The 21,400-nt window shown below is 33.9% G+C and overlaps 1 protein-coding gene across 1 annotated transcript in view; it reads left to right on the top strand.

Moving 5' to 3' along the window:
* tenm1 (teneurin transmembrane protein 1) overlaps nt 1-21,400 on the top strand; it is a 214,199-nt gene that overhangs the window by 155,156 nt on the left and 37,643 nt on the right. The window contains exons 20-21 of the mRNA XM_088925605.1: nt 313-333; nt 2,060-2,292. Coding sequence (XP_088781731.1) covers nt 313-333; nt 2,060-2,292 — 254 coding nt within the window. The remainder of the gene's footprint in view (nt 1-312; nt 334-2,059; nt 2,293-21,400) is intronic.

Below are 21,400 nucleotides of genomic sequence, written 5' to 3'. Positions count from 1 at the left end.
GCATGTACTATAGAAGGATATTAGATAGTTTTCCTTAGGGAAAAATGGAAGCAACTTTATTCCTGCTCAAAACCTCAAGCAAAAAATTGTTTCTACATTAAAAGTAAAAGATGACTTATTAATAAATAATCTGAAGCTGATGAACATCAGTGATTCTTTGTTACAAGTTAATGGACTTCCATTCCATACATTTCATGTAATTCATTTTAAAGTATAGCTGGCAATGACAAGCTTTTGTCACAATATTGTGTTATTTTGCTGCATTAAATATGTATTTTTTTGTCTTTTTTCAATTCTTGATTGTGTCCTTAGAAACAGAGACATAAGACACAGGTATGTATTAAATTCCATAATTTAATCATTTCATGTGCTGCTTTACATTTTGATTAAAGCTGCTTTTTTAAGTTAAAATGACATCCTGCTTATCTTTTAATTTTATTTAGATATTTATGTTTTGTTTATTTAATCTGGCTCAGTACATCCACTTCAGTTTGGTTACAATTGTCCCTTATGATACGTAGAGACATGTTTTTTTTTATTTAGTTTTTGAGGAAGAAATTACTCAGAAACTACTAAGAAATTAGTATAGGGGTTTATTGATCTACACATAAACATTGTGCTGCGATTAAGACATCTTCTGTCTTTTAAAAGAATGGTCTGGGGTATTTAATGTCCACAGCATGCTGTAGACTAACATGGGTTCATGTTTATTCAAGAAGCAGAATCCCATATGACTATGGGTCCTATAGTACTCCTGAAGGTCATGTACAGTACAGACTTTGCTATGATAGGGTGAAATCTTCCCTACAAATATAGCTAAGTCTTCCTTGTGTCTTAACTCTAGGATCCAAGATACATGTAAATGTGTTTTATTATTTTTGCATTTCGTCAGCACTACACCTGCAAAACATAATCTGAAAATGTTATCAGATTACAGTTTACAATACAATACTAAGCCTTTTACAATCAGAATCATTCTTTCAAGCAAAAACTAATTTGGGACAAGGCTTATGCAAGATTTTTTGGTTTGCTATTGTTTTAGCTAGCAATGGAGGATTTTTATTTTAAAACTTTGCATATCAAAGATAATAGACACAAGGGAACTGGTTTTATGTATCCAATAAAATGTTGTTATTTAGCAAGACAGGTGGTTTGTGCATCTGTTTTAAGTTTTTTTTATTATCAGTTTTAACAACTGTCAGACACAAAGACACTTGTCAGAAAGGTTGTTTGAAATGACAAACATATGTAGCAATAAAATGTCACAAAATATAGAGTATAGTAGAAATCTGTTCTTCTACAATAGGTTTACAGGCGGAAAAACTGTACTGGAAAATTGACTCTTCATTATAATATGAATATTAATTTGTTTTCCCTGTATGTCTTGTCAGAAGCCATTATGATAGTCCAGCTAGATTCTAGGCCACAACATCTAGATTGATAAAGATATATCTAGATCTAGATAAAGATATTTACTACATATGCACCAATATATTAAATAATGTGAATATGGTATGTAGTGTAAACTAATGCTTTAACTATACAAATCGGAGAATGTTTTGATTAATAGAATTGGGAGAAAGGAGTCCCATGAATGTGAAACAATATGTGAGCTTCTTTCACTCAAACTAGCTCATGCACCATTTACTTGTATATACAGTACATCCATTGGAATGTCTACTAATGGACATTTTACAAGTCTCTGATAAAACAGGGAGCAGTAATGCAATATGTGTACCAACTTCCATTTCATATCAATAAGCAAATGTATTTTTTCTGTTGCATTAACAAAAAGAGGTTTAAGCCTTGAATTAAATAGACTCTCTGATATCGTGATTATTTTAGAAACAAATCTGTCTTCATTTTGTGTTCTTGTGTGGAACAAACATAAAAGGTTTTAAGGCTTGGTTCATTTATTCACTGTTTTACACAGGTTCCTGCATACCTAGCTATGAAGTATAAAAGAGCTTAAATTGTAAAGAAGTTAAGGAAAAATAACATTAATGATTCACAATAAAATTATGATAGTGATGATGGATGTTTTTACTTTTTTATCCAGCACAAGTCCAGCTCATAAGTATTACTTGGCTATGGACCCAGTGAATGAATTCCTGTATCTGTCAGACACCAGTAGCAGAAAGGTCTACAGACTGAAGTCTCTTGCTGAGCCCAAGGATCTGGCTAGGAATTTTGAATTGGTGGCTGGAACTGGTGAACAGTGCCTTCCCTTTGATCAGAGTCATTGTGGAGATGGGGGAAAAGCATCAGAAGCTTCTCTCAACAATCCTAGAGGTAAGTCTGCCACAGAATTCTTCATAGTTAGTTAGACACATTTTAAAAGTTTAAGTGAATTGGGCTAAATCATAATGTGTGCATGAGATGTTCCTTAGATTAGTGGTCTGCAGCGACTTTGTCTGGGGTAAATGTGTTTGGGAAAATGGCAGTCCTATTTATACTGCAAAAGTTTCATACACAAATGCAGCACTGATTACAGTTTCTACTGAACAGAGAGTAGGTGTGGAAAGTGAGATTTGAGGTGGTGGTTGTTTTTCATTTATGTATTCTCCCAATGGTAAATAGCTTGCTGTTATCTTGATCAAAGCCCAGCTTCAGTGCAGTTCAGACCATATTGCTATGATGAATAACTCATTGGTCTGCCAAGCACAGACAGTCTGCTTTTTCGTGGTGGAAATGTGGAAATGAAAAGATAAAAAGGTTGAAGAAAAACAATAGTACTCATATTTAGGTAGAAACAAATATGTTTAAATACGTTAAACAAAACTAGATGCAAACTACGTATTTTGAAGTAATACAATAAAACAAAAAATGGTAACCCTTGTCTCTCATGATACATCATGTTGATGACTTATCACTTTAGACTGGAACCACAGCACCATGGAAATGGCACTGTACTCAGAATACTTGAAAATCAGAAGCATCCTTTGTACGCCCTAATGAAAATGAATAAAATCTACCACAATAATACATTATAGCCTTACAAAGTAATTCCAGACATGTTTTGTTCTGCTTCTACGTCATATGAGCCCTATAAGATAATTTTTCTGTCACTTTCATAAAAAATATTCCAGGCTGAAAGCAAATATTTTAGCATTCTCTGTGTGCAACACAATGCAAATACAATATCTAAAAAATTCCATCGAAGGCATTCGTTTATGTTTTCATTTTTTCATTTTCTTCTTGGCATTTGCAATTCCATAGAACAGTCTCAGTGGGAAGAAAATTTGTAATTAAAAAAGAAAATGTACGTCTTTCCATGATTAGTATTAATAAGTGTTTTGTTTTCAGACACGTAATTAGCATAGGATTTAATTACTAAAATTGCAGATAAGGTAAGTCCTTTAGCAATAGTGGCAAACAGAAATGAGAAAATAAAAGACCCTATACAAAGAGTCTCAATGATTCACTGTGAAGCATTTTTAGAAAATAATTTGAGTTTCATAAGTATGTCTGAAGGAAGTCTTTGTAATGTCATTAATTTTTGAGGCCTTAGCCAATTGATGTCCAAATCCTCAAATCTCTCCAGCTTTGAAGTTCAAGTAGTCACTAAGTTTGCCTAGGATCAAAAATCCTGTGAATTTTTTAAACAGCTAATGTGTTTAAAAATGAGGTTCAGAATAACACTAGCAAATAACTGAGGATGAATTTATCTCTTAGCTACTTTCTATGAGGACAGACGTCTGTTTTTGATGCCAAGAATTATTGTTATGTAGACCCCTTATCTGCTCAAAACCGGGCAGAGAGCAGCTTAGCTTGCACCACACAGACCCATTTAAGATCAAAATGGATTCAGATTCAGTCAGCCCAGAATTCTGAGGTCCCGTAGCCCAAAGGTGGAAGAGTAATGCCTTTATCACGTAGTAACATACTGCAACTGCCGCTCTCTTTTGAGCAAAGTGTTTTCCCAGAGCCCCTATTACTGACTCATGCATTTGTAGTACGACAACAGATGTGAGGGGGCACAAATCCACATTTTGAAAGGAGAAGCAGGTTGATGTGGGTAGCAAATTACGCGCTGTGAAGAACAAAAGTGCATAAATGCAATTGGCATGTGAATTTGAAGTACCATGACTAGGAAAGCTGTTATGACACAAAGAATTTTGGCCGCAAACATAAAGCCTTTTCACAAAAATAATAATTCCAAAACACTGTATCAGAAAAGTGCCCCTGTATTTCAATAATAGCTTATTTCAAGCCTGAGCAAGTCCAGGATGACACATTTGGACTAGCTGGACAAGGGCTGTAACTAAGTGGGTTAAAGTCATGCCAGTTGTCCAGTTTAAGTAGCATATTGCAATGTCTATATGTCCCTGATACAAATGCAACTGGCCCATGACAGTTTTTTAGTTCATGCTTACTTTACAGTAGCCTTTGTGAGTATTGGCATTCTTACTCATCCCACGGTAATCCAGTTTCCCTACTGTACAAAAAATATCAGAACTGTTTTATGGCTCCCTAGGCTGTGTGGCCTTAGCAATCCTTTGTCATTGTCACCTCTGTGGAGGTTGTTTTCTGTACAATTTTTCTTATTTTTTATAATCTATTCTCTATAACTGCCTTCTCTAATACATTTTATAAAAGAAGTGTGTTATGGGGAACAAGGGTGGGAAGGGAGAGTTTCCATCTATTCCTATTCAGATGCAAAATGGGCATAGAGCTTGTGATTTTGCAACAGACCAAGATCCAGACAAGACATTCTCTTATATAATAACATTGAAATTTTCCCTGTGGTCCAATGTAATGGTAATTTAACCTTTTACAAAGTGTTTTTCAGTTAATTTTAGTACCAGTCACAACAAGTTTGTTTGTTCACATCTAGATAATTTCTGAATGTGGTTTATTTATGAGAAAGAGCATGCTTTCAGGAAGGTGCTTATGAGAATTTCCAGATATTGAGTCATGTTATGTTTGTTTGCGGTCCTGATTTGAGTTATTTTTGAAAAGAAGACCGATTAAAAAAAACTTGAATAATGGTTGTGAACTGCAGAAATACAGTATGTCTTTAAGAGCTGCAATGGAATTCTTTGCATTTTTTAAATTAATTAATAGGTAAATTCTAACCAGTGCTACTGCATAATGGAATGTGATTCTGATAACAAGGCCTTTGGGAACATTCTTAATCCTGGTTATGCTGTTTGCTTTCTTTACTGTGAGTAGTAATATGTTATGCTGATGAAATTTTAAATACTTATACAAAAAAATAGTTGCGTCATAGACATGATTTTTTCCATATGATATTAAAAAAGATTACTGTGGTGTTTCTGAGGGGAAATTATTTTTTAATCAAGTGTAGGCGTTACATTTCCCTTTTTTTTCAGTAGAGAGAACATCCGTTTTCACAACAAAGAGAAAACAAGGACAGAGAGAAAAGTCTAAAATTTGACATTTGATAAATGCTTTCATACCCTATTAACCTCCCATTCAAGGCACATTTTTGCTTTTAGAAAATGCTAAAAAAATTGGGGTCTACTGTAGCTTTGAAGACAACTACCATGATATTTGCACCTCATGCCTGGACTCTTAAAACACCAGCTATTATAAGATCACTTTATTAGCCATATACAATTTCTTACATTAGGAATTTGTCTTTTTGCATACCCCAGCTTGCTCTCCATGAGACACACAGGCACACAGACGGGGAGAAAAAAGCTTGGGTTCTGAGCGCAGGGTCAGCCATTTATATGGCACCCCTGGAGCAGTTGGGGTTAACGGCCTTGCTCAGGGGTCCAACGGAGTAGGATTCCTCTGCCAGCCACTGGATTTGAACCGGCAACCTTCCAGCCACATTAAGTTTTCTTAGTAAATTTGGAAGCCTGTATAGTCACTGATGATTAGTGATGAACTGATTCATCTCTTACTTGTCCATCCAGCAACATGTTACCTTCCAGTCTGACCCTGATAAATCCATTTCTTTTTCTATTTAAGTCATTTTAATTAATCCAAAGTTATTTATACAGACAACTTGCATTACCATTGCTATTCAATACATGTTGCAGTTACCTAAAAGGTAATAGTATCATAAAAACTAGGACTGAACACTGATACTTCTGTTTTTAGAACGTTTACTTTCTGGTAATTTTTTGTATTTTGTAATATATATTTCCATTAATTTATATCAGTGAATATAAGAAAAGGTTCCTTCTGTCGATTTAAAAACAGTATTATAGTTCTGTAGTCTTCTGTTAGTGGAATATGTGACTTACATTATAATTTGAGCACGGTGCTTTATACCATTAGAGTATAAAATAAAATGTTTACATTTTGCAGTTTCATGGAGTGGCATACGTTTTTTTGTTTTATGATTGTGCCCTTTAAATAATCTTCAGTTCCAGCTTGTTTGACAATTAATATTGCTAGAAAAAGAATTAAACCAGCCCTCAATTCAGACCAAAGATTTTGGAAGGTGAACTTTTTTCATAAATAGTGTTAAGACAAGGTATTGCAGGAGATAGATTGTGAAAGATGACATTCATGCACTATTTGCTAAATCAAGCAGTGAATCAATTACGAATGCTGGCAGGTTTTTAGATGGCATTCAGTCACTGTCAGAGGAGACACCAGTCTTACTTTATCAATCTGTCAGCACTCCTGATTGACAGAAGAGCATTTGAATAATACAGACAGATGGTTTCTAATTTGTTCTTTTTTTCTGCCCTTTCATGTTTGCTAGATAGCTGAATACCAAAGCTATATTTGTGTTATATACATTGATAATCAAAATTAACTTATTAGTCTATTCATGCATGTGTATTTTTAGAAATATAAAGTGCACAGATTCTAAATATTGATTAAATGCTCCTTTGTCATTTTGACTAAATAATCACTCATGACTGACTTTGATACACTCGACAGGCTTTGTTGCATATGCATCATCTCATAAGTGAAAGAGTTGAGCATTAGAGGTGATTTAACCTCTTGAAACCAAGCCTAGTGAAGCCAAGAAGTAAACAGAAAGGAAGCAATATACTTTGAGTAATGCCTTTGTGCCTCCAGTATTTTAGCGCAACACCTCAGGTGAAAACATGAGCATGAGCCAAGTCAACATTAACATTGAATCAAGGTAATGAGTAAACCACTCTTGATAGATGTCAGTGAGTGTGGCGCAAATGTACACAACAATACATGAGACCAATCAAAGGTCTGGGTAGGAGTGTCTAATCTCTACAGAATTCCATTTGTAATGATTGATGGTAACCTGACAACACCAACCTGCACTGATCAAATCCTGGATTCTCACTTGCTGCCCTTCATATTGGTTCATTCTGACATGATGACATTCTATCAGGACAATGTATGTCCTCATGCAGTGACATCCACAGAATCTACAAGAGTAATGGGAAAGAATCTCACAGTAAGTACAGCATCTGCAACTTTGTGCAAAGCATGCAACGCAGATGTATAGTTATATTGCCCTACACCAGTGGCAATGAACAGTGCTAAATTATGACACGTAAATTAACAGAAAGAATTTACATATGTCACGTCTGTTCATACAAAAAATATTGAGTCATTTCCCTGGTAATTTGTACATTCTACAATGATAAGTGCAGTTATCTCCTGATGCTCTGTATATTATGTTTTGGGGTCCAACTTAGAATATCCATTTGTTTTTAACCTCTTCATCCAATCTGTGAGCTGGTGTCTGTCCAGACAAGCAACAGGCGCAAGACAGAATACACCCTGGAGAGGATGACAGTTCATTGCAGGGCACACTCACACACAAACACAGACTAACCACACACTCACACCAGGGCCAATTTTCCAAAAGCCAATTAACCTGCCAGTATGTCTTGGGACTTTGGAAGGAAACCGAAGCACCCAGTAAAAACCTGTGTGAACATGGGGAGAATATACAAACTCCACACAGACAGCACTCCAGGTCTGGAATTGAACCCAGCGCTCCAGAGCTGCAAGACAGCAGTGCTAAACACTGTGGCACCATGTTACCCCTGCATAGAGCAAATTCATAATGAATAATAAATCAAGATCAGAAATCCTTTATCAATCTTTGTGAGACATGATAACAGATTGTCTTCCCCTAACACAGATATGTTAATATGGACCATAATATGACCCCTTTATTTAATTTAATCTGGAATCATAAGACGTAAAAAAAATGTAAAACCACACCTTAGTACTTTTCTGTTTGAGTATTGATCTTTCATTAGACCTAGCTAGGTCAATGACTAACTCATGTACTTTGTAATAGTATGGGTTCAGACTCAGGTGACACTCTTAATGAGCACTTCTTAAGTAGGTTAGAAAGCAGAAGTGTCTGGTGACAGATTTCTGCTCCTGTTTCATAAATGCAGAAGCACTTTGCTTGTCCTTGGAAAGAATGACTGTGTGGAAAAAACAAAAAAAAATCTTATCTGAGCTGAGAAAAGAGTTATCTCCCAGTGCCAGCTCAGGGTAGCTTAAGTCACATTTATGAAAACTTAATCCCGGGAACTCTTAAACCTGGAGTGATATAAATTAGTGGCATATTAACTGGAGCCCTTTGATGTTAATACCAAGAAGAGGTGACACAAGACTGTCACCCACACACCTGAGATTTGCACAAACAGCAGTGGTTCAGTCAAGCATAGCCGACTCTGCTGAAGCTCGGTAAGCAGGAGCTGTTAACTGAAATGCCCTTTAGTGATAGCAGAATACATTAAAGATTATTGCATTGTTTTCAGGTAATCTCTTGCCTGACACACTTTCTGCAATTTTTCAAATGAGACAGCCTAAGGAAGAAATGAGTAAGGTAATGACAGGCTTACTTCAACCCCATTTGAATCTCTTCCCAGCCCACTTTGATAGCTGGCATTAAAACAAAAAAAAAACAAAAAAGCTGAAAGTCAATTCCCACTGCTCAGCTTCATGTGATCAGCATTAAATAGTTCTGTCACTTAATTCTGAATTTTAATGCAAAGCTTTGTCAGTTGGCAGGGATATACAAGAAGAGTATAAGCAAGGAGTTTGAAAGAATGCCTGGATTGTAAAACAATGACTCCAATCCATGTGAAGTGCAGCATTAACTTTGACAGCTAATTAGCTGTAGGTTTAAAGTCATCTGCATGATCAGATTTCTGCAAACTTTGAACAGTTTTGGATGCTTTTCTCTGATTTTGCCTTTGCTCATGTCTTCTACAAGATCTTATTTACACATGACCAAAAAGCCAGGATTCCTGAACCCGGGTTTGTTTTGAACAACACTCAGAACAATGAATGCTTAGGAGCCCTCCAAAGTCTTTCCAATTCCCCTTTTTCACTGAGCAAATTAATCAATGAATGTAATGCAAATCCTGAGCCGCCAACATTTGTGTTGTGATTCTAATTGATTTGGTCAGATTTACAAGCACCATTATTTGTTAGCATCTTTATTTTTAACAGTGGTATAAGTATAATTATTATTAATTGCAGATGGAAGTGGTAGTGGAAATAGTGTTGGTGGTAAAATACTAGTATTGATGAAGAATTTCAATTAAGAAACACCTCTTTCATTATCAGCTGATCTAAGAAACAAATGTTATCAATATCATATGACAAGTCACTGCAAATGCCTGGAGATTTTGCTATCACTACTTGATTTGGTGTAAATGCCCTTTTACAATAAGCATTTTGGGACTTTCAAAAGAATGTGGGACTGTTTAACAGCGGCCTGTTTTATGTACCTTTTGGAAAATTAAGACGTCTAAAGGATACTGGATTATTATTTATCACCCCATTGTATTTTAGATCAAGCAATGTTGAATAAATCATATTTATTGATGTATTCATTCTTTCATCTAAACCTTATGTATAATTTTGAATAACTGTTTGACAGACTGACAGAAAATTCAGGACAAAAAAATAAAATGCTTTACTGCCCAGAGTGAACCAAAGCCAAACACCTCTGCCTTTATACTGTACCACAAAGTTTCGCAGGACAAACATTGGGATTTAAGAAAGCAAGGTGTAAAAACTGCTGTGAAATGTACACATTCAAGATAAAATACAATATATAAACTTTATAAACTATAAAATATAAACTTTCCTTCCTCAAATTATATTCCAGTTGTTTCAGACACCCCAAACTGTCTTTTTGCAAGCTATATTGGCAGAATCTGAGTTTATGTTACTCTGTCAACAGCTATTGCTTGTGCGTCACAATCCTACCTTCCCAGATGAAGCCACTGCTGTGTGGCCAGAATAGAATTGTCTTGCTTCATTCACACTTGTCTTAACAGAGGACATCCAGTTACTGGATGTACAACTGTCATAGACTGGATTTGAACCTGCTGTCCTCCACTTGCACGGATTGTCCTAAGTTCTCAGGAAAGCCTTATACCACATTATACCAATTGGCACACCTAGAACAATTTGATCAGGCCAGTTTAAAAGGCAGTCTTCTGCTCACAGTTTCTTTGAAATATTTTTCCAATTTGTTTTTTTTACTAATGCATTTTAAATGTTAGATTGTATTTACCGTTAAAATTCTCTACTTGTTAATCAGAAAACTCAGTTTTGTAGAAATGAATTGACATATTTAAATCTTAGTTGCCAAGCTTTCTTAAATATGTATTAAAATTTAGCAAAGGTCTCACTCATAGCAATTAATAAAGACATAAGGACAAAGCACTGTTTTTTTAACCGTGATATACAAAAAAATTTCCATTTAAATAAATTAAATTAATTTAAATGAAATAACCATTTTCAAGATTTTTCTTCTTAAATGTGGACTAGAGAAAAACATATTTTACATGTAATTTGAAGGTAGTGTCCTGTGTTTGGACCTACATTTGCTGTGTTTTTATATTTATCCTGTCTCAATTTTTCATGAACAAAAAATTGTTTATTTTAAATAATATAAATTTGTCCATTTTCAAAAGAAATTTGGACACAAAGAAATAAGATGATAAAAAAAATTTATTTTTTGTCAACTAAATGTTAAATACAATGAAGTCTCAGGGACCTGCAACAAAAAACCTACAGTATAAGAAAAACATAATCGTACAATAACTAAAACTAATTTACTTCTACAAAAACATTTTATCAAATTGAGAGTATTCTATAGGCACGTAAATTCACATATAATGGAAATAGAGCATTTTATGGACCATTGCTTGATTACATCATTTTAGTTCTAAATGCATTTTTATAACTTAACAAATATTCAGTTTAATTTAAATTGTATCTGAACAATTGTAAGCATGGACAGAATAGGAAAATTAATTATTCCTTTAATAACATAGCAGAAAATTGCTTGTCCATGAGAGAAGACTTGTCTGCAAATATGCAATTTAGAGGAAATTAAATTAATTAATTTTAAAGGTTCTTCTCAACCAATAATGTGAACATGTATTTAATTACAGAGACATTTTAAATATCCTGTTCCTTAGAAAAGCATCCAGCATTAAGCATTGTGAATTAAAATTCTGTTTTCAGTTACAGAGTATTTTTTTTCTGTTTCCATTAACAAACAATTTAGTGTGTTTTTGCTTCAGAAGGAGGTTTCGTTTAGGTCCCTAAGCAAGCATTCTTATCAAAATAAATGTATTTAGTATTTGCTGTGTGACAGTTCTCATCTACTGTTTATACGGCCAATTATCAAAACCTCATGGGGTCCAAAATCAAGAAACATCATACTAAACCTTCTCCTGAGGGAAAAGGAGCTGTCCACACAATCAATGTAGAGGGCATGAACATTTCAGAATTACAGCTTCAATCAGCATGCACTGGCATGGAAACTGCCACTGCCACTTTAATGAGAAAGCATAAATGGCCGACGCAATCATCCATGAATGCAGACACTGAGGCGAATCTGATGGATCAGGCTTTTTTGATGAGAACCAACTGTGTGTGGACAAAAGCTTTAAGAAACTCTTAGTGAAGTTGAGAAGGCTTAAGATAAAACACCACGATAGAACTTTCTGACCAAGCAACATACAGTAGATTTACATCTTAACATGACAAAAGGGTTGGAGATCCATGGGTCAAATCAGTCTTTTAAAAATTACTCTTTTTCGGTCTGTACCGACAAAGGCATAACCATTGGGTCAGACATCATGAGAGGTACAGTATACACATCTCCCAGGAGGTTTCCTTAGAGAGCTGGTCATCAGAATTCCTTCTGACGTTTTCCATAATAGAATTAGACTAGTCAGTCTAAATATAACTTGATATGTCTGTTGCATTAATTTTACTGGACATCCCACTCCTAGCCCCCACCAGCACCACCACAATAACAGAAACTTGATTTTTGAGGGAAAAAGCCATAAATTATACAGGGTAGCCATAACTGCGCACTTAAAATGAACACACATGCATGGAGAGTTGAAGAGAGTTGAAGAGAATGCCTGTCGACAATCAGAATAAAGATTGAGTTCAAAAATAACTTCCCTTCATCTCTTTCTTAAGTAGTACATTTAATATTAACATTCCAGGATTTATTACAAGACTGGAGAATGGTTTTAAGTGAATCTCCCAGTACACATGGTTTTCCATTCATGTCCTATTTAAAATTTATAAAAACAAGTGTTTTGCCGTTGAAATAATTTTAAAAGTATTAACGTACATTAGGCATTGAGGAAGAAAAACAAGCTTTTGCTTTATTCTCTCTTCTCTCGATGTTTCTCCACACATTAAATAAAAAACAATAGGAAAATGTGTGTTTTGTTAAATAATTAATTCCTGAGTGGTGTAGTGGTGCAATTACCTTCACTAATGAGAAAAAATTAAATGTGGAGAATTATAGGTGTTGATGTTTTCATGTGATAATTATGTATTTTGTGGGGTTTATTCAAGTTTGTTGAATAAAAATGTACCCTTAAAATATGGATGGAATCCAGATTTATTGTTCAGTAGGTGGCATTACTCTTGGGGATCTAATTTATTTTATCCTTTGTCAAAACAGTCAATGAAATCTGATGGAATCACAATTCAATTGCTTATCTACTAATAAAAATATCTGAATAGAAGTCTGAAGGTCATCGCATTTTATGAGCCCCTTATGATATTACAGTATATTTATATTATATATTGTTGTTCAAATTGCCTTATTCTATAATACATAATCAAGTGTACCCCAAGTGTAATTCCTTATTTAAAAAATACAGAAGCACGTTAGTGTGTCAATTTTATTTCCATTGAAAACCAATATCAATAATAAAATGAAACGTCTACTGAAAGTTTTGCTCATTTTACTTAAAAAAATATGTTTTTTATTATTCTATTCCAATTAATACTATCAATAGGAATTTTTCATATTCCCTAACTCCTTTTCTCAGTTACACAAGCTGGAATTCTGTGACATTTCCAATGTGATTGCGTAGTATTGCATTGTATGGGATAGGCAGAGATTATCCTTCAATTTTTTTCCAGGGTCTAAATTTACATGTCTGTGCCATGCATGTAATTGTCTTATGATGTAATGGCATCCTTAGGTTTACATGACATTCAGGATTTTCTGTGTAATTTGTTCATGCTGTCACACCATGCAAATGTGTGAAATATGATCTCAATAAAACAATGAAAATATAGAGGACATACAGTATTGTGCAAAGTCATCTGCACAGACATATGAGTTTATCAGAGCTTACACAAGAAGAGTGATCCAAACCTTATCTCTCACAGAAAAGAGCATGGTGCACCTGAGCACTTTCGGGCGCAGGAATACCATACGGTTTTATTAGGTCTAAAGTCATTGGTCTAGACTGCATGACATTTTATTTTTCATTCTGCCTACATACAATTCGGAAAGTGCACACATCAGTCAAAAATGAAAGTCTAAAAAAACTACATCAGCAAATCCTCTTCCATCTCCGAAGTAAACTACAGTAACAAAAGCCCCCGCCTACTCAGAACAAATATATTTTTGAATCTCAATGACAGAAATGAGCTGTCGGAAAGAGCATATATTTCCTGGAGATGCTGAAAAAATGTGGTTCTTTTTTGTAGCAGAGGCAACAGGCAAAAGGTTAATCACTTAGATTCATACAAACAGGATGAAAAGTGATAAAAATCAATCTCAACAACAGCAAACACAGCATCAGTGCATGTGAAATTAGTTCTTTTGTTGTAACAGTAGCCCATAATGTGTGTACATGATAAAAGATTTTTTTCCATTGAATAAGTAAAATTTAAAGCAGGTAAAATCAGACCTCTAGGTATCTTCTGTTATAAGTTTATAAAATAACATAAAAGATTAAATAAATGTAAAGATAGGTAAATCCTATAATACTCTCCTGTGTGTTAAGTTTTCAAAAAGTACTCTGCACCAGGTGATAGTAAATGTTAGTAAATAACTATTTAAAAATAGCATTTGTATTTATTACAAGACTGGAGAATCATTTTAAGTGAATCTCACAGTACATATGGTTTTCTATTTATGTTCTATTTAAAATGAATAAATCTCTTTACTTTAATCATTTACGTGTCCACAGATGATGTACAGTAATAGAAATATTTTAAACGAAGTATAAAACTACATGCATACCCATACATTCATTAATTGCATTTTTTTCAACAAGGTTAAATGAATAGCAAAATTTAAGCATAATTCTTGAATTGGTAAGGCTATTTAAGAGAAATTAAGTGGAATTAGATTATATTAAAGCAGTGGGGAAATGGATGGCGACAGTTTAAATAGATACTACCTGAAGCAAAAAACAGAATAAATTTATCAAGAAAAAAATACTATTAAGTCAAAATCATTAAGTCAGAAGCTAAAAAATAGTATTCCACCTGATTCAACTATTACATTGGGAAAAATATAAGCAAAGGGTGCGTTTTATTAAAAAAAAGATTACGAAACAGCAGATCCAGTTAAATAAAAATAGTACAACAAATTGCTAGCAAAGGTAAAAAAGGAAAATAATAACTAAATAAGTATTTCACTCATACTGTATGTTCACAAAAATAGAAGTCAACAATGTGCCTCAGGCAGCAGAAGAACAAAGTTCTGTATTGGATAGTTTTAGCACAGAAGAGGGAGATGTGTTTCAGGTAGTAGAAGCTCTCAAGATAAATAAATCCTGAGGGCTTAATGATATCTTGTGCTTGAGAAAATAACATCTGTTACCCAGAAGCCATTGACACCACTCTTCCAACAGTGGATAAAGACCACTGTAGTACCGATTGACTAAATAATTGCTAATATAGTACCCTTCTATAAAAAGGGTGTGAAAATGAAACCAAATAAATATAAACTAATAAGTCTGACTTTTATTACATGTAAGGTAATGAAAACTATTATAAGAATGTAACTAGAGAATCACTAGAGGAAATAACATGGATTTATAAAAGGTAGGCCTTACCTAACCAACTTAAAACTTCTTTGAACAAGCGACAGCAGTAATGGCTACACAAAAAGGATGATGATATAATATGAACAATTAATTCTAAAACTTTAGGTGACATTCTGGGAAATGCTTATGTTTGGATTGAGAATTGGTTATTAAATAGAAGACAAAAAGGGTACATACAGGGAACGAATACTAATTAGAGTAATGTAATTAGTGGAGTTATGTAAAAATCTGTACTAGGACCACTGCTCGTCTTAATTTATGTCAGTGATCGACAATTGTCTGGAATAGTGACCAATCGAGTTTGCAGAACAGATACGTAAATGCTGTAGAAGCAGATGATGAAATTCAATTTTATTTAAAATTTACGTTTAAAACAGACAATTAAAAGTACTTTTAAAGTAGACAATTGCACAATTGCTGGGTTTTTCATGCAGATAATAATAACAGAAACTATGAATACAAAATGGGAAATGCTGAATTAAAGAGGCTACTTATGAAAAAGTATTTTGTATTTATGTTCACTCATTATCTTCTAAACAATGTGGGAAAACAATTCAAAAGGAAAATAATATGCAAAGATATATAGTTAAAAGCATAGAATTTAAATCAACACGTTATGTTAAATTTGTATAAAGAATACTAATGTGTATAAGAATATTGTGTATAATTTTTAGGAAACATACAGCTGCTCTTGAATCAGTCTAGAGAAGAACAGCCAAATACTGTACATTTAGGGGTCAAGGGAAAATAAGACCTACAGGCTGAATGAACCGAACCTTTTTACCCTTGAACATTGAGAAGTATGAGGGGACCTGATACGAGTATTTAAAATCCTAGTCAACCCAGCAGCCTTTATTAAAATGAGACGTGAACCAGTGGATATATGTGAGAACTATGTGGAAGTAAATCTAACAACACTTCTTTACCAAAGGGGCTGTGAGGTATAAAACAAGCTACTGCATGTTGCTGTATGCTGGCTTCTTCCAAGAGACATCTAGGTGAGATCCTTTGATCAATTAATTACTACTAACAAACAGTCCAGATGGGCAGAATAGTGTCCTCTCATTTGTAACATTTCTTATGTTCTAATATGATTAAATGAAATTTTTCATATGACATGGTTAAGAGAGTAAAATACATTTTTAATACATTTTAAAATAAAACATTTAATTGACTTTTTTAACCAAGGTCACTTAATATTTAAATACAGTATATAGCACACTTAAAATTAGTTAGGAATCTCTGGTTCTTCCACTAGTTGTCAATGCCCTCCAGTTGGATATCATTATTGATAGTATCAAAAGTTGTTCTTAAACCCAGAAAGAGAAAATATAATTATAAATAATAATTACATAACTATATATTAAAATAATACTTTTAATCTTGGTTTCACAAAATCTGTATAATGTGTTATTTTTAGCTGCTGTTGTGTATTATAGACATCATATTTGTAAGTTGTTAAAATAAAACATGAAACAAATATTCAAGACTCAGTTACTGATATCAGTCAATTTGTTTACAATAGTTCTAGATTAATAATAAATGTTACTGTAATACCTAGATTGGGGAAATTAAAGAAATGTTTTTCTTATGAAATTTTGAAGTTGCCAAATTACAGTGCGTAGTATCCAATTATGCAGTGTGTCAGCTTTTTCTAACTTATCCATCTCTTTTGCTTTACTTAGTATCTTTATTTTGTGATAGGTAACAGCATTAACAATACAGGCGATTAAAAATTTTGCAGCTAAACAAAGAAGGCTTTCTAGCCCTGTTGAAGCATAACAGGCATGTGCCATCCAACTGCATCTGAGCGCTAAGAACATGGCTCAATGATTCAGGCTTAGCATCAGAGAAGTGCTGTAATCCTGAAGTCAAAGATGTGTTATACCATATGGCACTGTGTAATCAGAGTAACTCAGAGCTGACAACAGATTACTGAAACACATAATGTAAAGGTGAAATGCTGAGCCACATTTCCTTTTCATTATCATTTAATTTAAAAGTTGGTGTTCATTCTATGTTGTCTTGTTTGTATAATTTTCTAATTAGACGGCACTGCAAATGAGAAATGTGATTTTTTTTCTTATTGTACATATATTCATTAATAATGTAGATATTAACAAATACACAGCAACAGATGTCTGATGACATTTAAGTAATCACTGGTACAGCTGTATATTACAGAAAATTGTCAAAGCCATCTGACATGCTGTCTATTAACTCTTTTGACAAAGAATACGAAAACAAAATTCCTCTTAAATAAAAGCTTAAATGCATTTTATATTTCCTAGGGCCCATGTTCCATTAGAATAAACAGTGGGAGTCTTTTGCCTGAAGCTGACAAAAAAACTCCTACAGACATTCTTTTAGGGTTGTCATTTTTCTAGCTTGGTCTGAGACTGATTTTGTGATTCTACACTTGAGTATGCTAGGAAATGATTTTTTCTCATACAAAAAACATTAGCTACCACCAGGGGTCCTTAAAATTATAAAAAAAAGAATATTAAATCATTAAAATCTTGCCATTCTTTTGTTAACCACAGAGAAGAAGATCTAAAATAGTTGTGAACATTTTGGAAGTATTTATTCCAAGTCTGCTTTTTTTAAACACAATTCCAATATGTTCCACAAATGTATTACATAAATTCCACATCTTTTAAGATGAGCTGAAAATGGATTCCACAGAAAATATATCAGATTTTCTTCATCTGACAGTAAGTCACATACCTGAAGAAACTTTCACAGCTGTTATGTTTTTTTTTCTTCCTTTCTGTGGTATAGACTGGAATTAACCTCTGCTTGTCCCATTAAAATAAAACACTCTTACTGACAGAGGAGACATTACAAACTCTACATTATTTTAAAACAGTAGAAAGCTAGCCACATCCTGATTAAAGTAAAAAATATTCTAGAATATTGTTTTCAGTGTGGTTTAATTAATGTCTTTGTAGAAATTAACTGCGTTTTTGCAATTTCCGATAATACACAACGCCCTCCGTGTTTAATTCTCTTTTTAACAACTTATAGTTTTTTCGGAAACAGAAATTATTTATTCTATCTCACCTGAAAATTGTTTATATTAATTATAACCTTGATTGGTCTAAGATTCTGTTATACTAGATTTCATAACATGTAGTACAGGTACAGTAGTTAGAAACAACACAATTTACTAAATACTGCACATTTCTAAATTATATTATTATTATCCTACATGGCACCACCATGTTATAAACAGTGCAGAGAAAAAGTCTGTGAACCCCCTAGGGTGATCCAATTAGATGTATAACACAAATTATTATATATTTACCATCCTTGTGTGAATATGTAAACCTTTAGTGATTTAGCGTATTCGTAGTGCCTGGTACGTTATCCTGCTAATACAACTGTCATGACCACTTCTACACACATTATGTAATTTGTTCATGTCCTTGTAAAGTATTATGTATCTGATTATAACATCTTTTTTAGTGGCTATGAAGGCCACTTTTCAACCAAATTCAATAAAGTGTTACCCAAAAGTGAAAGCGGTCATACAAAGGAAAAAGATTAATTTTTAACTAGGCTCAGAGATTGCAGGAAATAAGTAAAAGTCATGAGGTGTTAGGCCACATACAGTATGTGTTATGTAGAAGTGACATACTTGCTGTTTTTACCTGTGGTTTTAACCTACTTTCGATACATCTGTTTGGTTTGTCTTAGAGATAATTCAGAAAATATAAGTGATGTTTTCAGTTCCAAAAGGATGATCAATTAAATCTGACATGTCAATGTGTGTGTGAAGCCAAATTCATTTTTTTGCTTATTTGCACTGCAAAAAAAGTAGCGGACATTAGAGGTGGAGGTTTTGTCTTAGTATATTTTATTGCACGTGACATTTGTTTTTTAATATGGACTTATTTGTTTCTAAAGAGACTCCGATGACAGTGTGTGACAGACAATAAGTACAATTATCACAGAACAACATAAATAATCTCTCTTTATTGCTATGTTTCATACACTATTGTAACTACAGATATTTATTTCTCAGCAGTATAGAGTTAGTTTAGGTTCTAAAAAGCAACTGTTGCCAGAATTGTACTATCAAAATTGTATAAAAAGTTGCACAAAGATTCGTGAACAGTGAAATCAAGGCTCTTTATTCAGTAGAATTTAAAGCACAGTAAAACAAGCCAGTAACAGGGTAATCTTGAAACTATTTAGCTGAAAGTGCCAGTGATTCTACAATGCTGTGCAAAGCCTGGGAATAGAAATACAGTAGCTCAATTAAATTAACTCAGCAAAGAGCAGAACAAGATTCTCTATGAGAAAATCACAATGCAATGGCCACCTCATGGACGAATGTCATGTTTTAATTATAAAACTAAAGTATTTTCTAATAACAATAAGTTGAAGGTTTTTTAATATGAGATTCATTCACATCTCAAATGGGACGATCAGTCAGATTACTCCAGAAAAACCTAGTTTATCAGTATAGGCTCTCCTTCAACCCTGAATTGTTTGAAGGATTGATGGATATTTATCAGTGAACCCCAGTGATTAATCACCACTGATTCACTTGTCAAGCACTACTAACCAGTTCAGTATTATTGAAATTAAGGACCTACCATAGAATGAGAAACAAAATACATTTGAAATCGTCTACCAAGTATTTTTGGGTGAGACTTATGAATCTATTTTAATGAACTTTGTAATGCTTTGCCTGAATGTCACCAGACAAGAGTGAGTGTAAAATCTGGGCTTGTGGTGAAAAGGTCCCCAAGTCATTATGAATACACTGAATATGGTGTGTGCTAGTTCCTTTGACATGCAGTAATGGATGTTCCTTGATGCTTTCAAAACATTTTATATAGCTTATCCTGTATTTTTTGATCCAGGTTTTGTGAAAAGAAATCTTTCTTTTTACTTTTGAAATATTTACTTTCTTTAAAAGCTTTTTTTCTTTTGTATTACCAAAGCTAACCGAGGAAGACCATTTTTTAAGTCATTTGAATTGGTTGAAAGTGAAATCTTTTATTACAATCAGTCTTTTAAATCATATCATGAGGAGGGACGTTGAGGAAGTAACAAAGAGGGTAATGGAATTTGAGGTGGAAGGTAACAGGGGAAGAGGCAGGCCTAGAAAGAGATGGATAGATTGTGTGAGAAAAGATATGGAGGTATGTGAAGTGAGTGAGGAAGATGTGCTCGACAGAGACAAGTGAAGAAGAGCAACCAAAGCAGCTGACCCCAGGACAGTCTGGGACTAAGGCTGTGAAGAAGAAGAAGAAGTCTTTTAAATCAATGATGGACAGAACCTTTTTCAACAACTTTGAGATTAATTCTTCGAAAAGATTATGTGATGGTGCCTGTGCCATAACTTGGCACCAATTCATTTGAAGCAACCAGTGGTCCAATATTAGATATTGTCTCTTTATACCAGCATAAAGTGGATTTAATGAAAATTGAGGTGGTATTGTTGGATACTGTTACAGTTTAGTGAAGTAGACAATCTTTTTTTCTAAAAAATAGAACATAGTACTTCCACGCTAAATAGTTTTTTCTAAGTAACTTCATCTTTGAAGTGACACCTTAAAGATGTAAGAAATGTGGAAAATGGGGAGAGGCCATTTTGCAAATCTTGGATGAGGCACTCCTTCTCGAGGGCTAAGAAATAACTGATGGAACGTTAACCACATGTGCGCACAGATTGTGTTTTTCTTAAATTTAAAAAAGGAATGGGATTCATTGCAAGCAGGGAGAAACGCAGGCTGCTAGACAGTAGATCAGCCCTGAAGGGACCTGCCTTTTTTAATCTTTCTGCCATGACAGGATGATGAAGCAGTTTCGGAGAGGTGTGAAATGGTGCACCTGGCCTGTGGAGAAACACAGTGCTCCAGCCTCGTTTGCTATCAATCTCCCACTTTGCCTTGAGTTCACAAAATACATTACCCATTGAACAGAAAAGGTCAGTGTCTTTATAGCAGAAAAGTCACAAATTGTTTGATTTTAAATGGCTTGAACAGCAATATGGTAAATGGGCGTTTCTAACAGTTTGAAGCTGAGGAAGAATAAATGTGACACCGGTGCGTGACAGACAAGAGATTCAATTTTCAGCCTTAAGCTGGGATGTG

This window comes from Atractosteus spatula, chromosome 9, assembly GCF_055471065.1.
Source record: "Atractosteus spatula isolate fAtrSpa1 chromosome 9, fAtrSpa1.hap1, whole genome shotgun sequence".
Classification (NCBI taxonomy): domain Eukaryota; kingdom Metazoa; phylum Chordata; class Actinopteri; order Semionotiformes; family Lepisosteidae; genus Atractosteus; species Atractosteus spatula.
The sequence above is the reverse complement of the archived record's forward strand: the minus strand, read 5'-3'. Positions and strand labels throughout refer to the sequence as shown.